This window comes from Pieris rapae, chromosome 1 (assembly GCF_905147795.1).
Source record: "Pieris rapae chromosome 1, ilPieRapa1.1, whole genome shotgun sequence".
Lineage (NCBI taxonomy): Eukaryota > Metazoa > Arthropoda > Insecta > Lepidoptera > Pieridae > Pieris > Pieris rapae.
This window is the reverse complement of record NC_059509.1, coordinates 8,401,776-8,429,127: the sequence shown is the minus strand read 5'-3', so window position 1 is coordinate 8,429,127 and position 27,352 is coordinate 8,401,776. Positions and strand designations below refer to the sequence as shown.

General features: G+C 36.0%; 1 protein-coding gene across 1 annotated transcript; it reads right to left on the bottom strand.

The window, feature by feature from the left end:
* Positions 1 to 485: 485 nt before the first annotated feature.
* Positions 486 to 26,692, bottom strand: LOC111003865. Its single transcript, XM_022274602.2, has 13 exons — positions 26,404 to 26,692; positions 23,667 to 23,939; positions 22,657 to 22,808; positions 12,145 to 12,397; positions 11,946 to 12,061; positions 11,720 to 11,852; positions 11,471 to 11,644; positions 10,908 to 11,038; positions 2,722 to 2,887; positions 2,314 to 2,421; positions 1,943 to 2,051; positions 1,220 to 1,374; positions 486 to 639 (listed from the first exon to the last, which is right to left on the bottom strand). The coding sequence occupies exons 1-13, from the start codon at positions 26,632 to 26,634 to the stop codon at positions 568 to 570; spliced, it is 2,073 nt and encodes a 690-aa protein (XP_022130294.2). The 5' UTR covers positions 26,635 to 26,692; the 3' UTR covers positions 486 to 567.
* Positions 26,693 to 27,352: the final 660 nt, after the last annotated feature.

The following is a 27,352-nucleotide window of genomic DNA, read 5'->3' as shown; positions in this document are numbered from 1 at the left end:
GGAGGGTTGTGTTTTGTTTTTTAAAGCAAGTGCAGGGTTGTATTATTAACTGAATGTTGTTTTGGTTTAAGCAAGGTATACAAATGACATTGCTCGACGTTTTGATTGACGTTGACGGTTTTCAGCAGTTGTTAGCGAGAGATGTCGCTTTAATCTCGTAATTACGTAAAACAATATATATATTATATCCTGAGGTAATTCGTAAATTTATGAAATGTTTTAAGAACAAGTGGGTATTCACTTTGTGTAAAAAGACAAAAGAAAGTTTATGAAGCCGTTCGCTATCACGTAGAGGCGCTTCACGATTCGAGTGCCCTCTCCAAAATGTGCACTTAGCTCTTCATTTCTAAATAAAGTAATAATTTTGTATCCTGTAGTTACAACCCTGTACTTTTTATTAATATTTACAGAGACTTGGTGAAAGGCTTCAAATACTTAAAGTGATGCTAAAACTAAAATTAAGAACACCAATTTGAGAAGTAAGTTTAATAGTTAAAAAATCGAATATCAAAGTCAACATCGAAAACAATCAAAGAATCCATAAAAAAAATTAAAACATTTTATTTCTCATGGGCTATCTACTTTTTCAGGTACATAAAAGTCTTTCTTTTCCTCTTCACACGAGATATTGCTCAGTTTCTGAAAAGTCAAAATATGAATTAGACAAAATGGTAAATCTAAACAAAATAAAATTATTGTTTTTTATTAAAATATTATAATACTGTATCTTTACTGTTTTTTTGCTAATGGCTAAATATTCTAAAGAATGACTTTTAAAATCATCTGTGTTTGTGCGTGTGGATACAAATATTTAAATAATTTTACTGTGAATGTTTCAATGTACAGTAACAGTTTAATGTTTATTAGAAGCATTTAATATATATTTATTTTTTGACGGTCATAAAAAAAGTAAAGTGTATATTGTGTCACCTACATGGATGAATGATATTTTTTTGAATTTGTGTAGTATAAGATTAAAAAAAACCTCTCCTACTGTAATTATCTATTTTTTTTGTTAGGCCACTAGCAGATCTCACATACCATAGAGGTAGCAAACCAGCACAGTGACTGGCAAATGTTTTGGCCTGTGTCATGCGTTAAATGTCATAATTTATTTTATCTATAGCATATGTAGTATACGGGAACTATCTTACAACAGGTATTTGGTCAATATACGACTGAGATAAATACGTTTATATAAATAAAAACATTTACATACCCTTCTTTGTTTCTCTTGCTTCATATCCACAAGTAGTGCGATCAGTATGCGTCTTGCTAAGTACTCACTGGCACGACGCACATCTGCGCAGTCTCCATGTACTCTGTTGTTTACTACAGCATCTGCTAGACCTTCCACAGCCTCCCCCCATTCAACTAAAGTATTTTTTTAAATTAATAAAGTAAAATATTTATTTTGACTAATATAATAATCGAAGGAATTATACTTGAATAGAAGAAATCATATTGCATAGTTCAAAAAATAATATTCTTGGGAAATTCTGATGGATCGTAGGACAACATTAAGACCTTAAAAATAATTGTAATCCGTGGCACAATCGCAGATTTTTCAATCTGTGACAGTGATTAATTTATTGACAATTACGTGATGAGCATTTTGTGACGTCAATGATATTTGTTAACTGCTCTTATATAAAAACAAACATGGAGTACAGTTGAGGAATGGCCGCACGACCATAGCCTGCAAGACTAAAAATACGCTATTGACAGTTTGAAAAAGTGTTATTAAAGCTATTCTCTTTGCTTGGAAAGTGGGTCACGTGGGCAATTACTACATATGTGTGATGTTCGTCTCGCCAGCGGTCTTTTTATATTCATATTAACATTTACAATGATATTCATTATAAACATTCCTTCCGACTTTACAAGCTAGACCCAAGGCCAACGAAATTTGACATCGTGTAAGAAGCCAAACATTACGTACTGGGATGTCTCATGTGCGGTAGTGTAACTGTCCCTACGGTGACATCCATTCCTTTTTCCACTTTCTGGCTCACTGAACGAGACAGTAATTTTGCCGCTGCGTTCACCATCTAGAAATCGTTAGAGATAAACATTCATTGCCTTATTAAATATCCATCTTACTGCAAAAGTTATTTTTGTTTCTATCAGTTTTGTACTTTCGCTTCGATGAAAGAGACATTGTTTAAATTTTGACACTTTAATAAAGTGTACATTAAAAATATAATACAGCTGCTAAAAGTATAGATTAGATTACACTTGCGATTAGATAATATTTGTAGTCTTAGTATGTATTTGGTAAAGTATTACTATCGTTAAATAGGACTTTCATACCTCTAGCAACTTGTTTCTCTCGGGGAGATAAGATCCAACGGCCACTGGGTCGGGAAGATCTTCAACTCTGTCCGAGAACGTCACTTCAGCCAATTTTGTTTTAGACGGCTGTTATAATTAATAAAAAAATATTGTTATTAGAAAATACTAACATTTAATTTTATTTAAAAAGATTTCGCTCGTTTGAAAATTATTTAAAGGCATATTAAGTATCGGGTTTTCTTTATTTTAAAACTATTTCATTAATGTTTGTTATATTAATCTACATTTAATCTGTAGTTCAATTAAACTTTGCAACGATGCCTTATATAATTTTGTAAACTCGTAAGAATGCCTTGAACAACGTTTAAAGAAATTCACTGCAATTCACTATTGCAGTATTCACATGTCGGTTAATAAATATCATACCACTGGCGTTGGAGGACGATCCTTGACGCTCTTCATGTCAAAATCTGTTGTGGTTTCATTAGGTATATTGACCACAGAGCCAAAACCGATACCGCCTTTCGCATTGATGAACTGTCGTGCAAGTTCCGTTGCCACATGTATTGACCAGCGAGACACCTTGCCACGCCTGGAAGATGTTTCAAACGGAATAATGGGTTTCCTTTAGAAGTCTAACAAACATAACAAACAAAAAAAAATACCTCATATATTATAGACATAAATATGCCTTTGAATATTAGCCTAAGATTACCAATATTAATGAATCTATTGTTCTGTTAAACCTACTTGTGATTTCACTGATGTCATAGAATCGATGTATTGTATAATGTTTCATTTACTAGCATACAATTTAAAAATAAATATATGAGATAATAACAGCGTATAGCTATCGCAATGTCACTTCCGGTGTTAGCTATCGGACCGAATTGTTCAAATTCCAGAAATATTTAACATATGATTGTTAAGTCACTCGTAAGCACTCGCCGCGGAAACATCGATTTACGCAAGCTCCGTACCCAAAAATTCGTAATAGCGGGCAAAAGTGTTTTATGTAGCAAATCATATACCAAAAGACGCAGAAAATTACAGTGATTACAGTGATGTTAAAAGACTTACATTTCGATATACCATTTCGAATATAAGTTAACGACAAACTCCTGCAATCCTCACCTATTATCGTGCTTGCATTGTGGTGGGTCAAGTTGTAGAATATTAGTATTTTAAAGTTTGCCTATGTAACACTCAATATGGTTAATGGAAATTGAGACTGTGACCTAGAATAAATGACGCGCGTTTACCCCTGAGCTTCTGTTGGTGTCACTACGCTGCGTTTATTATCTACCCTCAAGTGGAAGAAAAGTGAAAAAAAAGAAAACAAAAATAGTTGAGAAATAGAAAGCTAGACAACGAAAAAAGTGTAACGTGTGTAAATAAGCATAGAAGTGTGTTTAGCAAAATAGTGGACCCAAAACAAACAAATACTACTAATTTAGAACAAGAAAAAAAGAAGTGGAGATTATCCTCGGAGAACAGTAAACTACTTGAAGATATCTTTTATAAAATAATCATTTTCAAATTATCAGAATATAATTAACTGTAAGTGTAGCTGTGTAGTGTAGGTGCTGTGTAATTAATTAAACAAAGTAATTGGACATTAGATTTAGTGAAATATTGTATAATATAAAAACAACAAGGGCTCTCCTGTTGGAAACCCCTCCTAGGTATAAGTATTCTGACACGGCTACCACCCTTTTGGGGGTAGACCTTAGTTTTAGTTTACTGACCCGGCTACCACCCTTTTGGGGGTAGACCTTACTTGTAGTATACTTAGGATTAGTATAGCGACACTTCTGCCACCCTATTGGGGGCAGATCATCTATTAATAAGAATCACAACTGTTTTACATTATAACAACCCTTTAACTTTGACATATTTTCTTTGCTTATTTATTATTTAGTTATCAATAATTAAACAACAAAAATAGTTTGGCTATAATAAGTATTAATTTAAAAATTTTATAATATTTGACGCTTCGGCCTACAACATATAAACAAAATGGTTATCGGTCCTAGGACCCCCGTTAAAAAACAAGAAAAAACGAGCGGCCAAACAGCCGCTGAACCCGGAACAATAAGGCCCTCGGTCAGTGACCTGAGTAGAAGCCAACCCCAAAGGCGTAGTGAGCAGGGACTGGTCCAACCCCTGGTCGCCCGCTTCTCCATCTCTCCGCCTAAGAAAGGCGGGAAAGAACCCCCAATCAAAACATCGGAAAAAAGGGAAGAAAAAGGAAAAGGAATAGACCCCCATGTTCCGAATTTCGATATGAAAACAAAAGAGACGGAAATAAAGGGACTTTTCCAAAAAATTAACAACCAGCTCGAAAGCGTCAGGAACCTGAAGACAGAAATAAAAATGGAAGTAAAAGCAGCAACCAAGAGATTGCAAGAAATAATAAGGGAACTATTAACCGAAAGAAAGGAAAGCAACAAAGAAATTCTGGGGATAGCCGAGAAAGAAGGAGGAGAAGTAAAAGACGGAGAAATCAAGAAATCAGAAAGGAAGGAAGCTAAGGAAGGTGAAATGAACAAAAGAATAGAAAAACTAGAGACAATTAGTAAAAGCTTTGAAAAGATGATTATAGAAAGTGAAGAGAGAGTCATGGCGAAGCTGGGGGAAATTAGAAGTTACGCCGAGGTAGCAGCAGTAGCAAGGACTGAGTCGAGGGAAGTTAGCGGCAGCACCGCAAGCAATGACCTAAGGGAAACTGGACTGTACTCCCTGATTGTCGAGCCGGGTGAAGAAACCGAGACGGCCGAGGATACAGTCCAAAAAATTAGATGCTCCCTTAACGCCAGGGACAATGGTTTTAAAATAGAAAAACTCACAAAAATAAAGGGAGGCAAGGTGGTCATTGGTTGCGGTACTGAGGAGGAACGAGCAAGGGTGAGGGAGAGAATTGCGCACGTTCAGAATGGAATTACGGCCAAGGAGCTCAACAATAAGCATCCTTTGGTAATTTTTAAAAATGTATTGAGGTACAACACCCTCGAAGACATAAAGAAAGCCCTTAAAATACAAAACAAGGCAACGACCGGAAACCTACCCGGAGAGGACTGGGTGATGACGGAAAAGCACCGCCAAAATGCCAGGAACACGCACGAGTGCCACGTCATCGTGCAGGTCTCCCCGGGGATGTGGAAGGCGCTGACCCGGGCGCAGAAGGTCCACATCGACCTCCAGAGGGTCTGGGTGGAGGATCGGTCTCCCCTTGTGCAGTGCGCCACGTGTCTTGGATACGGACACACGAGGAAGCACTGCCAAGGGGGAAAACTGACCTGCTCCCAGTGCACAGGTGAGCACCTTAGGGCAGACTGCCCAAGTATAGACAAGTTACCAGAGTGTGCAAACTGTAAAAGAGCAGGAATGGACAGCGTAGACCACAGCGCGTTTAGTGCCGAATGCCCAGTGCGCAGGAAGTGGGATGCGCTAGCCAGGAGGGCGGTCGCGTATTGCTAAAGTCCCCCCAGGAGAAATCCGCATTATACAAGCTAACGTACAGAGATCTGCACTCGCCACGGAGGAGTTAATAATCGAGGCGAAAAAACGTCGCATCTCCATCGCGCTCGTACAGGAACCCTACATCGGGGCGGTGAGAAGAATGAAGGACTACACGGGCACAAGAGTCTATCAACACACCGGAGTTGGCAACCATACAAAGGCGGCTATTGTCGTTCTAGATAATAATATCCAGGTAACACAATACCCCGAGCTATCTAGTCCGAATTTGGTTGCCATATCCGTAGACACAGATAGTAGAAAACTAAACCTAGTCTCGGTATACTTCGAACCGTACCCGAATCCCCTAAGTCCGCACCTCCAGACACTGGAACAAGTCGTCGAGAAACTAGGACGGAGAACAATAGTGGGAGGGGACGTAAACGCCAGAAACGTCTGGTGGGGGGATAGGATAACCAACGAGAGGGGAAAAGAGGCAGAAGCGACCTTCCATAACGCTGGATTGGAGATCTTAAACCAGGGTGGGACGCCAACTTTCCACACCACCAGAGGAAACACAATATACTCTAGTTGCGTTGACGTCACGGCAGCCACGCCTGACCTCCTCGGTCTCATTGTAGATTGGAGGGTGGACCAGAGTGTCACGAATTCGGATCATAATGCCATCCAATTCGAGATCATCTCACGGATAAAAAAAGATGATGGATACGCGAGATCAACTAGAGTGTACAATGTTCGAAAAGCGAACTGGACCCACTTTCGTACGAAAGTTAGACAGTTGCTTTCTCAACACGAACTCACACCACAGTACATCAACACTTTAGACTCCACTACACTTCTAGAAAACACCATAGTTCAATACTCACAGTTAATTACAGACACTTGTGACACACACATTCCAAAAATTAAAGTACAGGGAAAACACACCGCCCCCCCCTGGTGGACAAAAGAGCTGAACCAAATGAAGAAAGGCGTTCTAACAATGAGGAGGAAAATTCGATGCTGCTCTGCTACTCGCCGTTCCGCTGTTATAGAGCGATACAACAAGGCAAAACAGGAATACCTGGAAGCAGCAAACAAAAGCAAGCTGGAAAGTTGGAAGAGCTTCTGCGAGAAGCAAAGTGGAGAAAGCTTGTGGGACGGCATCTACAGGGTCATCAGGAGAACGAACGGTAAGAAAACTGATCAGCAACTCGTCAAGGATGGCGAGACTCTCTCCTACCAGGACTCGGCGCACTATCTGGCGGAGACTTTCTTTCCGGAAGATACGAGCGCCCGGGAAACCCTTTGGCACAGAGAAATACGAAGAAAGGCTAAAATGATAAAAGAATCGGGCCATGATGGAGCTCATGACCCGCCTTTTACACTGAAGGAACTCGTAGAATGTGCCAGGAGTTTTAACCCCAAAAAGGCCCCTGGTGGGGATGGGCTAACGTCAGACATCTGCAGCGAGGCGATACTTGCGGACCCAGACGTTTTCCTGGCATTGGCGAATAGATGCCTCGACCTGGGCTATTTTCCAAGGATTTGGAAGAAGGCCACAGTGATTGTCTTCAAAAAACCAGGGAAGGAAAATTACAGTCAGCCCAAATCATACCGACCAATCGGACTTTTACCGGTATTGGGCAAAATAATGGAAAAAATGCTGGTGAAAAGGCTGAATTGGCACCTGGTCCCCCGACTCTCTTCCAAGCAATACGGTTTCACGCCGCAGCGTGGTACCGAGGACGCCCTCTATGCTCTAATGGAAAATATCAACTCGGGTCTAAAGAACAAAAAAGTCATAACACTAATATCACTAGACATAGAGGGAGCCTTCGACAACGCTTGGTGGCCGGCCATTTGTGTGAGATTGACTGAAGAGCAATGCCCATTAAACCTTGCACTACTAGTGCATAATTATCTAAGCGACAGGGAGGTCCGCGTCGTTTACGGAGGAGCTGTAGCGACAAAACCAACAAACAAAGGCTGCGTACAGGGATCCATCAGCGGACCCACTTTGTGGAATCTGCTGCTGGACCCACTACTAAAAACATTAAAGAGAGCCGGTGTTTACGCGCAGGCCTTCGCGGATGACGTGGTCCTCCTGTTTGAGTCCAACACGGCGTTGGAAACAGAAAAAGCAGCGAATGATGCACTCGCACAGATCTGGGAGTGGGGGCACAGAAACAAATTAAGATTCGCCCCCGCGAAAACCAAAGCGATGCTCATTACGAGAAGATTAAAATACGACACGCCACGACTCAACATGGGTGGCACACAAATTGACATGTCGGACAGTGTGAGGATTTTGGGTCTGACGATAGATCGCAAAATCACATTCAGCGAGCATGTCAATGCAGCCTGCAATAAAGCCATCGGCCTTTACAAACAGGTTTCCAAGACAGCTAGGGTCAGCTGGGGCCTCAGCCCGGAAATCATTAAAATAATATATACGGCTGTTGTCGAACCCATAGTCCTCTACGCGGCAAATGTATGGGCTGACGCGGCAAAAAAGAGGTACATGATCAAAAGACTGGACACAGTGCAAAGAAGTTTTGCTATTAAGATATGTAGGGCTTATAGGACAGCTCCACTCAGCTCCCTCAGAGTGCTGGCAGGCTTACTCCCCCTAGATCTGAGAGTACACGAAAACAAAACATTATACCAAATTAAAAAGGGGCATATGACCTGCGAGTACTTAGGGGGAGCTGAGGTGGAAACGAAAACACCTTTTCATAAAAGTCTTCACCCGGCAAAGACAGCACTGGAATATGTTATTCTAACAAACGAAGAACTAGCGATAAATAATGAAAGCATTCAAATATATACGGATGGTAGTAAGACGCAAGAAGGGGTGGGAGCTGCGATCTCCCTTTGGAAGGGAGAAAAAGAAATAAAGAGTCAAAAGCTGCCTCTGGCACATTTCTGCACCGTGTATCAGGCAGAACTGGTGGCGTTACAAAGAGCGGCGCAGATAGCGGTGCAGCGGAAGGAGACCGAGGTCCTCATATACAGCGACTCAAGGTCTGCATTGGATGCGGTTGCGGGGGGACGCTCTTTCGATCCCCTGGTCACCGAGATCCGCGAGCTTCTTACCCAGCACCCAGAGAAGAGCGTCAAACTTTTCTGGGTAAAAGCACACGCGGGGAGAAGAGGGAACGAAAGAGCGGACCAGTTGGCCAAAGAAGCCACTAACACAAAGCGGAGGCCAGTCTACGACCGCTGCCCGCTATCATACATTAAAAAATTAATACGCGCAGGCACGGTGCGGGAATGGGTCAAGAGACAGTCCGAAGAAACAACCGGGGCGACAACTAGGATGTTCTTGCCCGACCCAGAAGCTGCGTACAAAATCGCAAGGACCAAAGGGTTTAACCCTATAATGACCCAAATTTTGACAGGGCATGGAGCCTTCGCGGAATACCTCCACCGTTTCAAAATAAAAACGAGTCCCGCATGTGAATGCGACGAAAACACAATACAAACGGTGGAGCATCTCCTAGTGGAGTGCCCCATATTCGCCATTCAAAGGCACGATCTGGAGCAGACCGTGGGGATGCGGATGACACGCAATGTGCTGCCCGACATCCTTGCGGGGCACAGGACGGCCCTGGAAAAATTTTGCGAGCGGATTCTGCGGAGGACGCGAATATTCAACGGCGCCCGGAATATTGCTACGCCCTGTAATTAATTCAAAATGACCAAAATGCTAAATTTTTATGAAAGTATGTAAAGTGAATGTAAATAAACAAAGAAAATAAATATACAATTTAAATAAAGAAAACTACTACACTATACTAGGAAATGTAAAATGTTAAGTAAATGTGAATGCATAAAGCTGCTGTAAGAAACACAATATAATATAACATAACAATATTAAAATAAAAATAAAAAATTGAATGAACAAAATAAATACAGCAAAAAAGGACCCTGATAAGCAAAAGTCAGGGGAGGGTTCGCAGCTCCATTAAAAAAAAAAAAAAAAAAAAAAAAAAAAAAAAAAAAACATATGATTGTTCCCTTTTGCATTTCGGCGTTTATTTGATTATAATAAAATAAATAAATCAGACGCCCTACAACCTATTTAGGTTCTGGCCTCAGATTTCTGAATCTGTTTCATGATCATTTTTAAATCTAATAGGCAAGTAGGTGATCAGCCCCCAGTGCCTGACACACGTCGTCGACTTTTTGCGTCTAAGACATGTCGGTTTCCTCACGATGTTTTCCTTCACCGTTGGAGTAAATGTTAAATAGGCACACAGCCGGGAATCAAACCTACCATTATAGGGATGAGAGTCGAATGGGGTTCGACCCCGGACTGTGCACCAATGGACTTTTTCTCTATGTGCGCATTTAACATTCGCTCGAACGACGAAGGAAAATATCATAACAATTGATCATGGAACAAATACAGAAATTTGTAGCGCCATTGACTTTTAATTTAATTAATATTTATTAAAAAAAATTCAAATCATGTAACTTCAGTTAAATTTAATTATTATTAAACCATTAAATAAAAAAAAGTATTATAAATAATTTCAACTTTGTCATAATATTTACTAATATCTTTATTAGTTTCATGCATGCTAATATGTTATGCATGCTGTAATATAAAACATTATGTAAAATAGTATATACAAATTTATCAAGAACGTAATGTATATTAATTCAATACCTGTAAGTTATCCTATATAAAAATGATTTAAATAAAACAAGCCGAAACCTTGAGACCTTTGGAAAGTAACCAATGAATTTTTCACGTCTAACAGCCTTGATAATTTTATGCGGCCTGAGGTGTATTAATAAAATAATCTAGCTTTACTTCAAGGCCTTACTCCAAGGATTCGCTTTGGATGCAAATCACAAAATTTAAATGTAATAAAGTTCATTAAGTGATGTATTGTGGCCAATTTAAATAATAAATAAAGTCTAATCAGTAATATAAATTACTGCACAAAGTTATACACTTTATAGATTTTTTATTTATGTATTTTTAAATGTATTCTGGATTTATTATTAATTACGTTTATATGACTCTTGCTGAATGGCCGACCCAATTTTGAATGAATGAATTGTAATTGAAACTGTGAACCTTCGGGGATGCAAAGTAATTAACCTATTTAAATCGAGTAATTAAAAATAAAGCAAACCTTTTCTTAGGTGCAGGTCTATAGTTTTGGAAGAAAATAACAGCGGCCCTGGACTTAACCATTCTTTCAATATCTCTCAGAAGTAAGTTGACGCGACGCCTAGCGAACTCCATCACGGCACTTTCTAACATCTGTTATATAAACATTGCTATAAATAACATATCATAGATCTACAGAACAGGGAAAGCCATGTAAACACTGGCAGGAAGTGCGTCATATTGACTGGCTCACGGGTAAGTTCGGGTATTCAAATCATATCTGTTTTGCATGAGCAATTAACACTTTACTAGACGTTAAAGAAAATATCGCGAAAACCCAGCATATTATCTTAAACCGAAAACATGTGTCTGGCACAGAAGGCAGATTACCTATTGTCCTTATAATTAAAATGATTTATACACTGAATTTTTTTTGATAGAACAGGGGGCAAACGGGCAGGAGGATCACCTGATGTTAAGTGATACCGCCGCCCATGGACACTCTCAATGCCAGACGGCTCGCGAGAGTGCGTTGCCGGCCTATTAAGAATTGGTACGTTGTGTATAATTAGCTAAGCTGATTACCTCGTCAAGTATTCTAATAGGTGCTGGCGGAAGAACAGTCACCAGGTCCATCCAGGCCCTCGCCTGACCTAGTGTCATGAGACGATCGCCATCCGTACTCACGGCCGCGTTCATCGCTTCTGTCGCCAATTCTTGTGCAAGTTCTGGGCTCATGCCTTTAGCTCCTCTCTTCGACTAAAAAAGATTTGTACATTTATTGATTCATTTTTTTGGAAATAACTATGGAAGGAAAACTTGCAGAAAAATTACTTTTTCAAACTCCGCGCCCATCTTGCGCACAAGGTTTGCAGCTTTGGCCGTCCCACCGTGCATCTGCTTCCAATTGGCGAGACGAATGCGAGCGAGCTCCAAGTCCGTGTTGAAAGCATATACCTCCGCCTTTCTGTAATTTAAACCACAGGAACAATATTTGATTATACTGCAGTTGTACTCCACGTGCAAAACTTCACCATACCAAATATAATCAAAACCTTACCTAGCTCGTCTCATGGAGCCAGCATTCATATCCTCAGTGTAAATTTTGAGAAGCAAGGCTTCTTCTTGTATTTTGAGGTTTTGTGCATTTACACGCATTTCCCATTTATTGTTCGCCTGAAAATGTTTATATTTATTTCAATGATTAATGTGCTCTGACGATTTTGAGGGACGAAGCAACATAATGTAGGAAAACCTACCTGTTCTTCCTGTTTCTTTTGTTTCTCATCTCGCTCTTGCTTAAGTCTATTCAATCGTTTCTTCTCATTCGCCCTCCACTGCCGAATCATCGTAATCTTTCTTCGGAGTTCCATCTCGGCAGCTGCTTGGACACGCTGCTTTATTCTGTTCTGCTTCTCTGCTGCACGCATGGCGCGCTCTTGCCGTTGCTTTTTGTTGTATTCCGCCAAATATTTCATTCTTGCTTGTACTTTCTTTTCTTGTTCTTTTGCTCTTAAAAAATTAAAAACATGAATATCCTTATTCCATGTTGGCAAGACCAAGTTAGTATTTCAATACTTCAGAAATTAGAGCAAAGTTAAGCAGTAGTTTAAGTTTGCTCTAAATTCACGTTATACTTAATGTGAGCATTAAATCGTAATACTCAAGGCAAACTAAAATACCTAGGCAGAAACTGAAAGTTACGACTCTAGATGCACTCAGCTCGTTCTTTTTAATTAAAACATCTCGGTGCAGAGCCCTTTGATTAACGTATATACAAACGAAATAAAAAATAAACATTGTGAATTCACTTTAATTGCAAGTACCTATTTCCAATTTGAGTGTAAATGTTATTCCGCCGAGAAACATTGTAAAAGCATAAATAATTCGCCAAAATCACAACGCTTCAAACGAGTGACTTTTGTAGATAACTTATGTTGAAAAGAATACTTAAAATGCAGGAATTGTGCACAATGAACAACATTAAAGTGAAATAGTGTAGTGATGTGAAGTGAACTAATTTTTGCAAAAAATAACGACACAAGTGTCAAGACTGACTCATTTAATATAACTCATTTAGTGTCTGTGACGCGTGTAACTTGTACGATATTTTCAAGCATATGCAGTAAAGACACTTAGTCAAATAGCTTGCGGTGCCGGTGACGTTCCCATTGGGTTCGAGTTCGAATCACTCTAGAGAAAAATAACTTTCAAAAATTTATTTTTCAATAAATATTGAACACTTAATTTTAATATAAGAATATCACAAATAGAATATAAAATATATATATACATCTTTCATAGAGGGCACTAAGTGCATCATAACAGGCGATGGAGGAAATAAAAAATATGTTAGTTATCATGCAGCAAGATATAAAGCAACAAAAACAAGACATGCTAGATATGAAAGAAGATATTAAATGTACAATAATCAACAGCCTCAACGACAAGTTTAATCACTTAGAACTAAAAAACGAGCTTTTGGAGAAAAACCTAGAAGAACAAACAAAAAAAATAAACAACCTAGAAAGACAGTTTAGACGCAAAAATCTAATCTTGTTTGGCGTAGAAGAGAGCGAAAAGTCATACGATGAACTCGAAGAAATGGTCATAAACATAATAAATACATACATCAAAATTTCATGCGAAACTCACAATATAGAAGCTGTTAGAAGACTGGGGAAAAAAGGCGAAAAAGTTAGACCTATAGTAATAACATTCAACACATTGGGATTCAAATTAAAAATCCAAAAAAATAAACATTACCTCCAAAATACTTCTTATTACCTAAAAGAAGACTACCCAATCGAAATTTTAAATAAGCGTAGAGAACTTCAAGTCCAAGTTCAAAAAGAAAAAGATGCAGGCAATACTGCCTTTATAAAGTACGACAAAATTATTATATTGAACAACAAACAACCGTTGTATAAACAGTCAAACAAAAGAAATCTCTCTGAATCCCCAGAGACACTTCACCCCGGCAGCCAAGGTGTTCAACAAGCTAAAAAGCAACCACCTAAGAAAAACAAAGGAAGCATGAAGAACTATTTTATACAAAAGCCCAAACTAATCCTCACTCAAGCAGAAACAACTCAACGCCAAACGAATACATCACAACACAACACTGAATAGCAATCGAAATCGGACCCTCTCCCAACCTCAAATCTCCCAATACGGCCGGTCACCGCGGGAGAGTACGACCAAAACCCTCCAAAAAAAGCCACACAGACGGTGATGAGACAATACAAAAACACAACCAAATTAAAAATCGCAGCTTACAACGTCAGGACCCTATCTTCACATGAACGCTGGTTGGAGTTAAATGAAGCAACAAAAAATATCAATTATGACGTAATCGGTATCTCAGAGATCAGACGACTTGGTAATAAAATAGAGGAATATGACAACTTAATATTCTGCTACATTGGTAGTACACCAGGTAAATTTGGAGTGGGCTTCATCATTAAGAAGTCTCTTAAAAACAACATCGAAAGCTTCATCGGCCTAACAGAACGAGTGGCAATGCTAAATTTAATACTTCACGAATTTAAGATATCCATTATACAGGTATATGCACCCACCGAATCCGCAAAAGAAGAAGAAATAGAGGAATTTTATAAAACTATCGACAAAGCTATGGAAATAACACATAAGAACATTATACTAATGGGCGACTTTAATGCGAAGGTAGGGGCTCCTAAAGAAGGTGAATACTTAATAGTGCATCAACATGGGGACGGTGAAAGAAACGATAGAGGACAGAGACTTGTCGACTACGCACTTGAACACAATTTAACAATCATCAATACATGCTTCAAGAAAAACAGTAGCCGGAGATGGACGTGGCGATCCCCAAATGGACAACACAAAAATGAGATCGACTATATACTATCCAACCAACCAAAACTATTCAATAACTTTGAAGTCCTGAATTTAAACTATCCGTCAGACCACCGATTAATTAGATCAACATTAAAAATAGCCAAACAAAAACAAAGTAGAGTGAAATTTACAAGCAAAATCAAATTTCAACTGAAGACCAAAGACGAAGTAGTAAGATATAACAATAACTTAACCTCAATGCTACCCTACCCTTCTTACAACTTGAAACATACATCAATACAAACTTATCACGACAAAATAGTAAATGCTATTAGCCAAAGCTTGCAAAAAGCTCGAGAAAAGGGAAGAGAGCCACACAAACACCACAAAATACTATCAGATCGCACCGCTCTATTACTAAAAAGAAGAAAAGAACTACAAGAAAGAAATAATAAATCGAGATCAATGAGAAATGAGCTTTCCGCCCTCTACAAAGTGACAAATAAATACATAAAAAGAGATTACGCTAAATACAGAGAAAATACTATAGAAAGACATCTACAACACACAGGAAGCACAAAGAAGGCCTTTAAGGAACTTAGATCGAACAAAACCTGGATAGGAGGATTAAGTAAAGACAACAGAACTTTGTGCAAGCGCACTGCCATTATCAATGCGGCGACAGATTTCTATAGAAAGTTATACAGTGATAACATCCAAAATAATAACATCTCAAGCACCAACGAAAATAACGACGAAATAAGTATAAAACCAGTGGACGAAATGGAAGTCCAAGAAGCAATAAATAGCTTAAAACTGGGAAAAAGCCCTGGATCGGACAACATAACAAATGAAGTATTAAGACTAGCACACAAAACATTAGCTGGACCACTAGCGGAACTATTCAACTTAATACTGCAAAAGACTAAAACGCCCATACAATGGTCTGAATCGGACATCATACTCATCTATAAAAAGGGTGATCCGAAAGATATTGGCAACTACAGACCAATAAGCTTACTCCCGAGCCTCTACAAACTCTTCTCAGCCATTATAAATAAAAGAATCAGCAGCACGTTGGAATTAAAACAACCAATAGAGCAAGCAGGCTTCAGGAAAGGTTTCTCAACTGTGGACCATATACACACACTAGAACAAATCATCGAAAAGTACCAAGAACAACAAAGACCGCTATACATAGCGTTTATTGACTATCAAAAAGCATTCGATACAGTAACACATGTAAGTATATGGGAAAGCCTAAAACAGCAGGGAGTTGAAGACGTATACATACAAGTCATAAAGAGCGTATACAAAAACAACACGGGCAAAATTAAGCTAGAATCTCTAGGACCAAGTTTTACTATAGAAAGAGGCGTACGGCAAGGCGACCCCTTATCGCCAATAATATTCATAGCAATTCTGGAGGCTATCTTCAGGAAGATAGATTGGAGTAAGTCAGGCCTATATATAAAAGACAAATACATAAGTCACTTAAGATTCGCAGATGACCTAGTGCTGTTATCAGAATCCAGCACCCAGTTACAACAAATGATGGAAACTTTACATTCGGCTAGTATCAAGGTGGGTCTGAAAATGAATCTCGCTAAGACTATGGCAATGACAAATCGGCGGAGAAGAATATTAACAATAGATAATGTGCCACTCGAATATACAGATTCATACATCTATCTAGGTAAGCAAATTAGTTTTCATCCGAAAAATAACGAACTAGAAGTGAAAAGAAGAATACAACAAACTTGGAATAAATATTGGAGTTTAAAGGAAATCTTTAAAAGTGGCCTGCCTATTACCATAAAAACAAAAATTATGAATTCTAACCTTCTTCCAAGTTTGACTTATGGTTGCCAGACCTGGAAATTCACTTCAAAAGTAAAAAATCTTATCACCACCTGTCAAAGAGGACTGGAACGCAGCATGCTTAAACTAAAGAAATCAGACAAAATACGACACACAATAATAAGATCAAAAACCAAAGCTACAGACGCACTGAAATACGCACAAAAACTTAAATGGAGATGGGCTGGCCATGTCGCGAGGCTTAAAGACCGAAGATGGACCACAGAAGTGACCTTTTGGAATGGACCTCAAGGTAAAAGAAATCGAGGAAGACCACATACTCGTTGGGATGATGAGATCAAAAAAGTAGCCAGCCCAAACTGGAAACAGACTGCACAGAACAGATACAAATGGGCATATTTGGAGGAGGCCTTCACCCAATAATGGGGTTCCTACAATTTATATTATTTAAGTATACTAAAATCTAACCAAGCCAGCTAATAATACAATAAAATAATGTAATAGTAAATATTATCTAGTAGTAAATAGGATATATATAGTTGCAAATAGTATATAAGTAGTATATTAATAACAATAAATAAAAATAGGATGGTATTAATTTTAATTAGATAAGTAGGCCTATGTAAAAAGTTATATTTGTAGGAAATAAAAAGGCTTTTTTATTTTTATTTTATTTTTATTTTATTTCCAATTAACTTGAAAATACTAAACGAATGTGTTTTTGCATATTCATTTGATTTAAAATCCACGTTTTACGAGCTACTTTATTATCCTATCACTTAATGAAAATTCCATAATTTTAGTTTAAATTAGTAGACAGTAATGCAGTAGTAACATTTTATGTCAGGCTCTATCCTAAAGTTCTACATTCAGATTACGGTTGTGTACCGATTAATTTTTTGTTCCATGTATGTAGGGTTATAGAGTCACACAATTATTATACGTCGTTTATACTGTTATGTATTATAAGCATAAGTTCTTAACAAATATACATCGATATTCGTACGCGACGAAAACATTTACATGTTTTTATGCAGCAAGAAGAGTGCTTCAACGACGCAACTAAATGGGTTATGCAAATATGCTTTACGAAGTTTGCAATCTCGGCGAGATGTACTGAAGGAATAAACCAGTGAGGAAATTTGATTTATTCCCCGTCTAGTTTATAGCGATAAACATAGGCGCAGCTCTCATATATGCAGTATGCATGCTATAAGGTGATTTTTTTTCGTTTCGTTATCAAATTAATTAGTTTTATAAAGGCTGACAATTAGATTTAAGGCTTGGTTCATTGAACCTAAAAATGTGTAAATACAAGGTAATAAGTTATGCAATGTCGGGTATAAATTAATGTCTCCACTTGCCGGTAAGTTGTAAACATCCGTCGACTGCTACTTTCTGGCCAAAGGCCAAAAAAGAAAGTAACTTTACGGAATAAAAATATTAAAACCCTTTTTTTAAAGTTATAATTTCATAGTATTGATATATGTATACATATATCACAGATATACGTATTAATTACCATATACTTCTCAGTATTAAGTTATCGATTACTTATGTAGTAATGAGTAATCGACTCCTTCTCTATCTTCCTTTAAATCACTTACTTGTGCGAACATTACCTGTTCACGTCATATCCCTAACTTGCGTACTAACTACTAAATGACGTGAGACTGATCTTGAATTAAATTATCATGATTCATGTGCCCATTTTACTTTTTGTTTTTTATTTATCCTGTATCAGTTTAGTTTCTGTTTTTTGATCCTGTTAAGGTTTTTTTTTCTTATGTAATACGTATTTTTGCACGTCTTGCCTACCTTATGTAATTTAATACATTTTTTTTCCTTTACTCATACTGGTTGCCTGAAAGAAATCGCTCGAAAGCGATAAAGTCGCCAGTTGCCCTCCTTTTTATTTAATTATATTATGTAATGTAACGAAGTGTCAATAAATAAATAATGATTTTATTATTTAGGTTAGTTAAAGTGCCTATATTTTGCCTATAGGACATTACAAAATTAACAAACGATTAAACAAACTATATAATTCTAAAACGACACTATAAAGTAAAAGGTTGCATACATGTAGCAGTCTACGGCGTAGCATATCCATATTTATTTATTTATTTATTTATTTATTTATTTGGTGCACAAAACACATTATAATCTTTACAAAAATAAACTTAAAACTAATAGTTATGAACAGGATTCTAATGTAAAACCATGTGCACACTGCAAAATTAATGTTACATCAATAAAAGGCTCATAACTAACAAAGGTAACATAGTAAAAAAAAAAAACAATAATAATAATAATAATAAGTTCCTCGACACCAATTTAACGTAACGTTAACCAGGACCACAAGGGTCAGCACTTAACCTACGATGGAGGATGTCTTTAACGACACTAATGAATTTATTGATGTTGCGACAGAATATGTCCACAAGTAAGTGGTTGCTCTTTGCCATCTCGTTATATTGACGAGCCATCCTGGTCAAAGGGTTGTAAAAAGAGATGTTATTCTTATAAGTTTGAAGGGAAAATAAATTGACTTCGTTAGCTCTACGGGCACTAAATCTAATGTTAAGGCTAATGTGAGCTAGTAGTTCGGGAGAGTCTATAATGGAGTGGGTGATTTTGTAAAGGTAAACTAAGTCGAAGACTATGCGTCTGGATTCTAATGGTTGAACTTTAAATTTCAGGAGTCTATCGCAATAATTTAAGTTAGACCGGCCAGGTTTTATACGATAACATAAAATTCTGAGAAATTTCCTCTGAATTCGTTCAATATCGTCAATGTGCACCTTATAATTCGGCGACCATATTGGACTACCGTATTCTAATATACTTCTTACGAGGCTGAAGTATAAGTACAAGGTGCTACGAGGATTTTTAAAACCTTTTGTGGATCTAAGAATAAAACCCAGTAGATGGTTTGCTTTAGACGTGATGTGACTATAGTGGGCACGGAATGAAAGCTTGTCATCGAACAGGATACCTAGGTCTTTTGCAACATCTGATCTGTTAACTAATTGACCATCTATGACGTAGTTCCATACGATTTTGTTTCGTTTATTAGTAAACGATATGACAAAACACTTGTCTATATTTAAATACATGTAGTTCGTCTTGCACCATAGTGATACGGTATTGATATCACGCTGTAATGTTAAGCAGTCATCTAAATTAGTAATAGAAGTAAATATTTTTAAGTCATCTGCATATAAGAGACAATTGCAGGACAGTTGTTGAATAAGGTCATTAATAAAAACTACGAAGAATAATGGCCCTAAGTGGGAACCCTGAGGTACTCCCGATGTAACTGCGATAGGTGCAGAGATGAAGCCCTTTAACGCAACCAACTGAGTTCTAGAGTCTAGGTATGAGCAGATCCATCTATATAAACTGCCGTGGATACCATGTGACGCTAACTTATGACAGAGCAGATGGTGATTTACTTTGTCAAAAGCCTTAGAGAAGTCAGTGTAAACAGAGTCAACTTGGCCACCTGTGGCAAACACTTGACAGAGATAGTTTTTGTATTCCAGAAGGTTAGTGACCGTAGACCTGTTTCTAACAAAACCATGTTGCTTGTCTGAAAGAACAGGCTTAAAATGACTGAACAGATGAGTATACATCACTGACTCAAATAATTTAGCAGCGCAAGATAAAATACTTATCGGTCTATAGTTTTTACAATTGGACTTATCACCACTTTTATAAATAGGTATTATGTGGGCAGTTTTCCAGCGCTTAGGAAACACACCACTAGTTAACGATTTATTAAAGAGAACACATAATGGAATGGACAACTCCTTTCCGCAACTTTTTATGAAAATAGGAGGCAGAAGGTCAGGACCCGCCCCTTTGTTAATATCCAAACTATCTATTTTACGTTTGATATCTGTTACCGTAATAGAAAAGCCAGATAATATATTAAAATACGTGTTATTTACAGCACCAGATTGGTCAGTGTATATAGTTTTATTAGTTTTATCGTCAAAAACTGATAAAACTATATACTAATCAAGTTTATAAAATTGTGGGCGTAACATTATTTATTCTGTGTTAGTCTGAGTTCTGGTAACGTTCAGAAATTAGTTCCTTTGAACGTCATAACTATATTAAACTTGTAAACCGTTTGATAGATAATGTTATTTGTAAGAGGAAATATTAGTACCTATATACTCTGTGGTAGTTGGTGAAACTTAAATTATGATAAAAAATCATATAAAATAGGGTAAAATAATATTATTATATTAAGGAATTTAGAATTAAGTTTGTTATGGAAGAGCTGGGAATCCTGTTACAGGTTTTTTTTACTTAAATATTATGCATACCGCAAAATCACCTGCATAATGAGCACACCCCACATACACACCATCATGTACAAACCCTTACTTTTACACCATCACACAACAGGCAAATTAGGCTTATTTTAGTAAATTGAATCACACTAAGTTAAATGTATTGTACATATACTTTTTGTTTGTTTGTTCCCTTTTGCAAATATTTTTGTCGTAAAATGTATGTTTTGACTGTATTTTCAGTGCATTTGTTTGTAATTATATAAAATTTATGTTACTTGTAGGATTACATAGGATAGGATTACATTAGGAATAAATAAATAATAAAAAAAGGGTTTCCAAATCTTACATATAGGAAACCAAATGTACTTAAAATGAATAAACACATTATTTTATTTTTTTATTATCATAATTGCATACATTAATATACATACCACTTTTGTATGCAGTACTACGACAATTTCACAATGTATTGTGCAAAATATTGTTATACGAATATTAAACACGACCGTTAGCTTTGAACAGTTTTTAAACTCATAGATACAGATAGTCCTGATAGAATTTTAAACAAAGTTCTGCTGTCACTGAACTAACAAGCTTTGCTCCTACGTGAGGATCTCCCAGATTAATAGATACCAGTTTGTTTTCATTTTGTGTCCACGCAATATTAGTTTTAACCAAAGCGGGTCGGCTTGTTTACTTTAACGTAATTAAAATAAAGCCTGGGGCTAAATTGAAGGGAAAATTATGTTTTCAAGTTTTATATATAATTTCTGAACTTAAATAAGATACCTAATGGTTTTTAATAAAATAAATATTTTAAAGTTTTTTAATTCCTATCTTATAGAACATGGCGTAAATAGTAAGCACGCTTACCTGTGTAACTATTAAACTCACAAGGGTTTAAGAATGGGTACCCTCTTTTAGTTGAATTGGTTCGAAAATTGAAAATTAAAAATTTTAATAATATTTATAAATTTTGAATTATGCTTGAAAATCACTACATATTATAAAACAAAGTCGCTTTCTCTGTCCCTATGTCCCTTTGTATGCTTGCAGGCTGAACCCTACGAGTTTTATCAAAATAATGTACTAAGTATTGTACACATTGAAAAGATCTACAGAAAAGTCCGTGATGGTATATGTCTATCTCTTATGGATAGCCCACATTTTTATATACAACGTTCACAGATTTTTTGTAGTGTATTTAGTATCAGCATTGCACCCGTGCGAAGCCGGGGCGGGTCGCTAGTAAAATATATAATTTGGGCTCGTCTTTAAATTTAAATCTATTTAAATGTACAATGTACATTACACTTAGATTGCGTAAACATTGTTTGCGCAAAGGGAGAACTATATGGAAAAAAATTCAGTTTGTTTCTATTTAACAAATATTATATCGAGTAAGTATTTACTATCAGTATGAAAATTATAGATCAATATTTAATTTCAAAACTAACTCATGTTACCAAAATTATGTAAATATTGAACGGGCAAACAAAAGTACACCATCAAATTCAGATTTATGCACAGATGTTGTAGAATATCAGCTGGTACAAACATTTCATTACATTGATTACATAAACAACTTTAGTGTGATTTGATAAATTGACATATGTTTCGCTGTTAACGTAATGTAGCCTTTATTGGATCCGGATAAACTGTAATCAATTAATAAGAGTAGTGTAATAAATTTTGTATTAGCATAGACTTTTGACTTTAGCAAACATGAACGAGGAATTGTATATCGGTTATTAAGTAAGTTTAAACGACTATTGTATATTTAATTTGAATTATATTATACTAATTAATTATACTAACAGACGTTTCTTCTCTGCCCACTCGTCAGCGTGCTCTTGCGCCACTCTTTCCAAATGTTCCCGCGCTCGTTCTGCTTTCGTAAATACTTGTTGCCTTCTTGCCACATCTACTTCCACACGTTTCAGTGTTAAATCATCTTTAGCTCGTTCATCCTAAAATAGCACTCAATTACTAGAGAAAATAAGTAAGCAGTTTTTAATATTTATAAAAGCATGACTTGATTTATAATCAGGATCATCGTAATTTTCAACAACTAATTTCGTACTTTTTATTAACTTATTTTATTTGAATGTAGTTTATATTTCCAAATAGAAATTACGGTAATTGTTAAAAAACGAAACAAAAGTAGGTTTTCATTTTAATTCATATATACACAATTGAAAACTTGTGGTTGCAAACATTTCACTTAAATATTCGGCTTGTATTTGCTGTTACTTCCATTGCACTCCCTTTGCCCCGTATAACTGATACCTGTACCCCTCTGACACAACACTGTAATAAAAAGAGATGGACAACAAACACCAGAAGATTTGACTGACCTACCATTGGACCGGTCAAATTTCAAGTAGTATTAAGTATAATATAGATAATTGTCGTGAACTTAATATCGGGCCGACTTGCTTGTCATATTGAGGTTGAGTTATCAATTATTCTCAAAATTTAATTAAAGTATTTAAATAAATTTTGTTTTTTTTTTGAGATTCACCGCTGGTCTAACTTAATTTGTGCACCAAATACAAAACACCCCGAATTGAATTAAAAAAATCTAAAAGAAATTTGCCGTTCATAAAAATTAGGATTAAATATTTTTTTTAATATCATATCATTGTCAGAGAACGACAAAGGATGGAAAGTCAGCTAGCATCAGAGGGATTTAAAATTAATCAGTCATCTCATGGCAACAAATATTAAGTTTTATTATTTGTACAGTGCCATGAAGTAAAATAAATGTAATTATTATCTCTTCATGTAATTTTTTACAATATTACATTTTTTATATTAAAACTTACTAATTTCTTCATTTCCAAGTGAATTCTGTCCATAAACTGATTGTACAGATATTTTCTATATTGATTGAAGTCTTTTAAAGAGCAGACAGCGCGTCCGTCTTTGGTACAGTAACCAAGATGCTTCATCCTGTTACGAGCTGGTTTCTGGGCGAAGTGGTGCGCTAAGTGTGGATCATGGACAGGAACATAGTCGTAGGAAACATTATTACAATATGGGTCCGTAAGGTCAAAAGATGGAGTCGGCCCATCTTTACCTAAACCAAGACGCCGAACCTGTAAGAAGTAATAAAACAGTTCTTATCCTCTGATACGTTTGACAGTATTTTTTTAAATTGTTCTTCTAGAAGATAGGTGTGCTCTTAGTACGAAGTTTGTTAATGGCGACGATTGGCGCCAGTTACTAGTGCAAATATCATAAAAACTACTTTATTTTGTGTAACTAAATACTTCGAACTATTTACAAAATAATTATTTATTATTTACACTTCAATTAAATGGAAATTTTTGTTGGAATCTTACCTTTGGAATTAATTAATAATATTTTAATATATAAACCTTTAAAATTAGGTTTGTTACCCAAACATTTGTCTGAGGTAACCTAAACTACATTTGACCTTTGAAATTTGTTATTTAGTAAGAAACAAATTAGTATGACGAAGCAGCCAATGCCGGAAGCCAACTGAGTAACGCTGAAAGCGATAAATTTCCTGTTCTTTCAGTTGGCGATATTGAAATTTATGACTATTTATACCTTTTCTCGTCTCCCACCATTTGAATCGTTTTAGCCTAAATAAGTTTATTTTAAATTAAATATTAATTTTAAATAATAAAACTACTTGATGAGTCGATCAATCTACGATCTGACGCTAAAGAATATATTCCAGAATAATAAACGTATACATAAAAAAATAACAGATATAATCGTGAATCTATTATTTTTATATGACTTCATGAATGCTTTGAACTGTGAAAGGCAATTAGATTTCACAAATCTGATTTCATATTTGCTTTTCTAGGAATAATTTTAGAATGACTAATTAACTATTGATATAATTACAGTCACAGTAATCAAAGTAATAAAGTGACATGTAATTGAAGATTTGCCTATCATTAATATGGTTTTAATCGTTATTTTCGAGCCAACAGCTAAGAAACACACAATGAAACAATTGAAAAAGCTTTTGCGTCGCAATGGAAGGGAAATCGCGGCTTCCATGTCGCCGTGACGTGAATAGATCAAATTATAAATCCGAATACGTCATGGAATAAATTTTGTTGTTCACACCGCAATATCTTGCTTAGATTCCTAAATCCTTTTGTAATCACTTTCCCCTTTATGTTCTACCCAGATTATCTACTTTGTTACAAGCCTCAGACTAAGAATCGACTCTACTGCCATACATTTCATTTTAAATTTTACGAAAAAACCGAAATTTTATAATTTAAAAAGTCATTAAGTTTTATTTCTGTGTACATAATATGCAGAAAATGAAATATATACGTAAGTCATTAAAAACAGTTGTAAAAAAAATGAAATCAGAAAGCCTACGCTTTCGGCTACTTTATATAGCTGTTTATTTGTAGAGCAAGAGCACTCACTCGATACAAGGAAGTGTATCTGTGTAGATATAACCAATAAAACCAAATGCTTTATCTTGCTTTCACATACAATAATTGTGGTCGCAGAAATAATAGAGTAATAGAAACTTTAGCGCCTCAGAGGTAAATATGAAGGATACATACTCGGCGGCATAGTTTATGAAAATGACAAATTTCAATAACGCAGTTGCTAAGCGTCATCAAGGATGCCTAACTTTGCGATTCGAAACTGCTAAAACATATTAGTCTAGTCTAGAGTTATATTCTTACAGGACAAAAATACTTGTTTTATAAGAATCGCTATAAAATCCAAATTTGTAGCTTACGAAATTCGTAAACGCTAAATCAGCTTGTGTAGTATTTCAACATATTGGAAATCATTTTAAGAAATTCATTCTACTAATATGTTAGACATAAACAGAGAACGTAATGCTGAACTTGAAGAACCCAACACTCACAAAATATATTATTATACATATTTATATAATATATAATTATTCTAAATGGCATAAAACTATATCGCCTAAACTGGTAAGGTATAAAAAGAGATTCGTAAAAACTTATTTAAAAGTTTGAGATACAATTGACATTTACTTCAGTTAACGAATCCATAATTTGTTTAACTATAATACTCACGGAGGCATACTTAAATGTTACATTATAGTATGGTAAACCGTTTGACAAGGATACATTAATGTGAGTTTTAATTTTGATTTATACAAGCAACATCTATGATTTAAATCTCTGTCTGCATTACAGTTCCACGAAACAAGGTTCCACGCTCGCAAGTAATGAGGGAGATTTAAAAGGATTTCCCTTTCATACTTCGAAGAAAGTTCGGTTCATTTGAGCAAAATATATTTTCTATAGGAAACAAATAAACAAGCTTATGATGAAGTGCTAAGCACCATTCATAAGCTTGTTTATTATATATTATATATTCATAAGCTATAGGTGTTGTCTATAACTATGTATGGTAATGTTAAACACAAAATGAAAGCTATGTTTAGGCATTAAAGTAATCAAGGCAGATGAACATCACGCAGCATAGTTGTATATGTTTAATTAAATGATCTATTTAATCTTTGTTAGTTAATATGCCAATATCAACTATGGGTTAAATTTCCCAAATACTAACATCTTCACCAATTTTTCCTCGTGAGAATATAATTTTGCCCTTTGGCATTTTCGGTACTGGCAATTTATTCTCCAACCCCAATCGGTACCACATTGGGAGTCCATTCTTCGGTACTGCTCTTATAGGCTTGGGTATAGAATCAATAACTTTTTTCAATTCTGTAGGCTTACGCAAAGTCATCAACGTTGTATCAATATCATTAAGATCGTCTGTACACAAATCAGACGACATTATTGTTTTTTTTTCTTGTAAACTAAAAAAAAATAAACATCAAACGCACACCGTCTAATACCGGGATATAACACTAAAATTTGACAAAGATTGTCAAACTGTCAACTGTCATTAGTGTATGTTTTTTGGGCAGAGTGATGTCAAAGAAGGTTATATATAAATAGGTTCATAAGGTGCGGCAAAAAAATAGTAAAAAGTTACAGAAAATGCAAACAAAGTTAAGACTCTTCAAATCTACCGTTCATTCAGTGGGAACGGAAAATTAAAATTCATGAATGCAATTTTCTCTATGGAATAATGCAATTTTCATTTAAGAGAGGATCCAATAAATATTAAACAAAATATAGTAATGCTCGTATAGATAGCAAAAGTTGGTCTCTAGATACTCTGTACTTCTAATAAAGTAGTTAACAGTTCATAATCATATTTCGTACATTCCTTCATTAAAAAAATCTCTTCGAAATCTATTTAAATAGTATGAGAGCCAACGATAAGATTACCACGAAAATAAAAACACGGAGATGTTTTAATTTTCTTGGCAATCTTAGAGTTCTTTTCCCAGAAAAAAAAATCAGATTGGAATGCAAGTCTGGTCTATATGCCCTTGAAATAATAAGCGTGTAGTGTGTACGGAGATTGCGATATACATATAATAAAATCATGTTATTAAGGTTAAAATTGTTATGATCTTTATAACACGCAAATATTTATTGTGTAT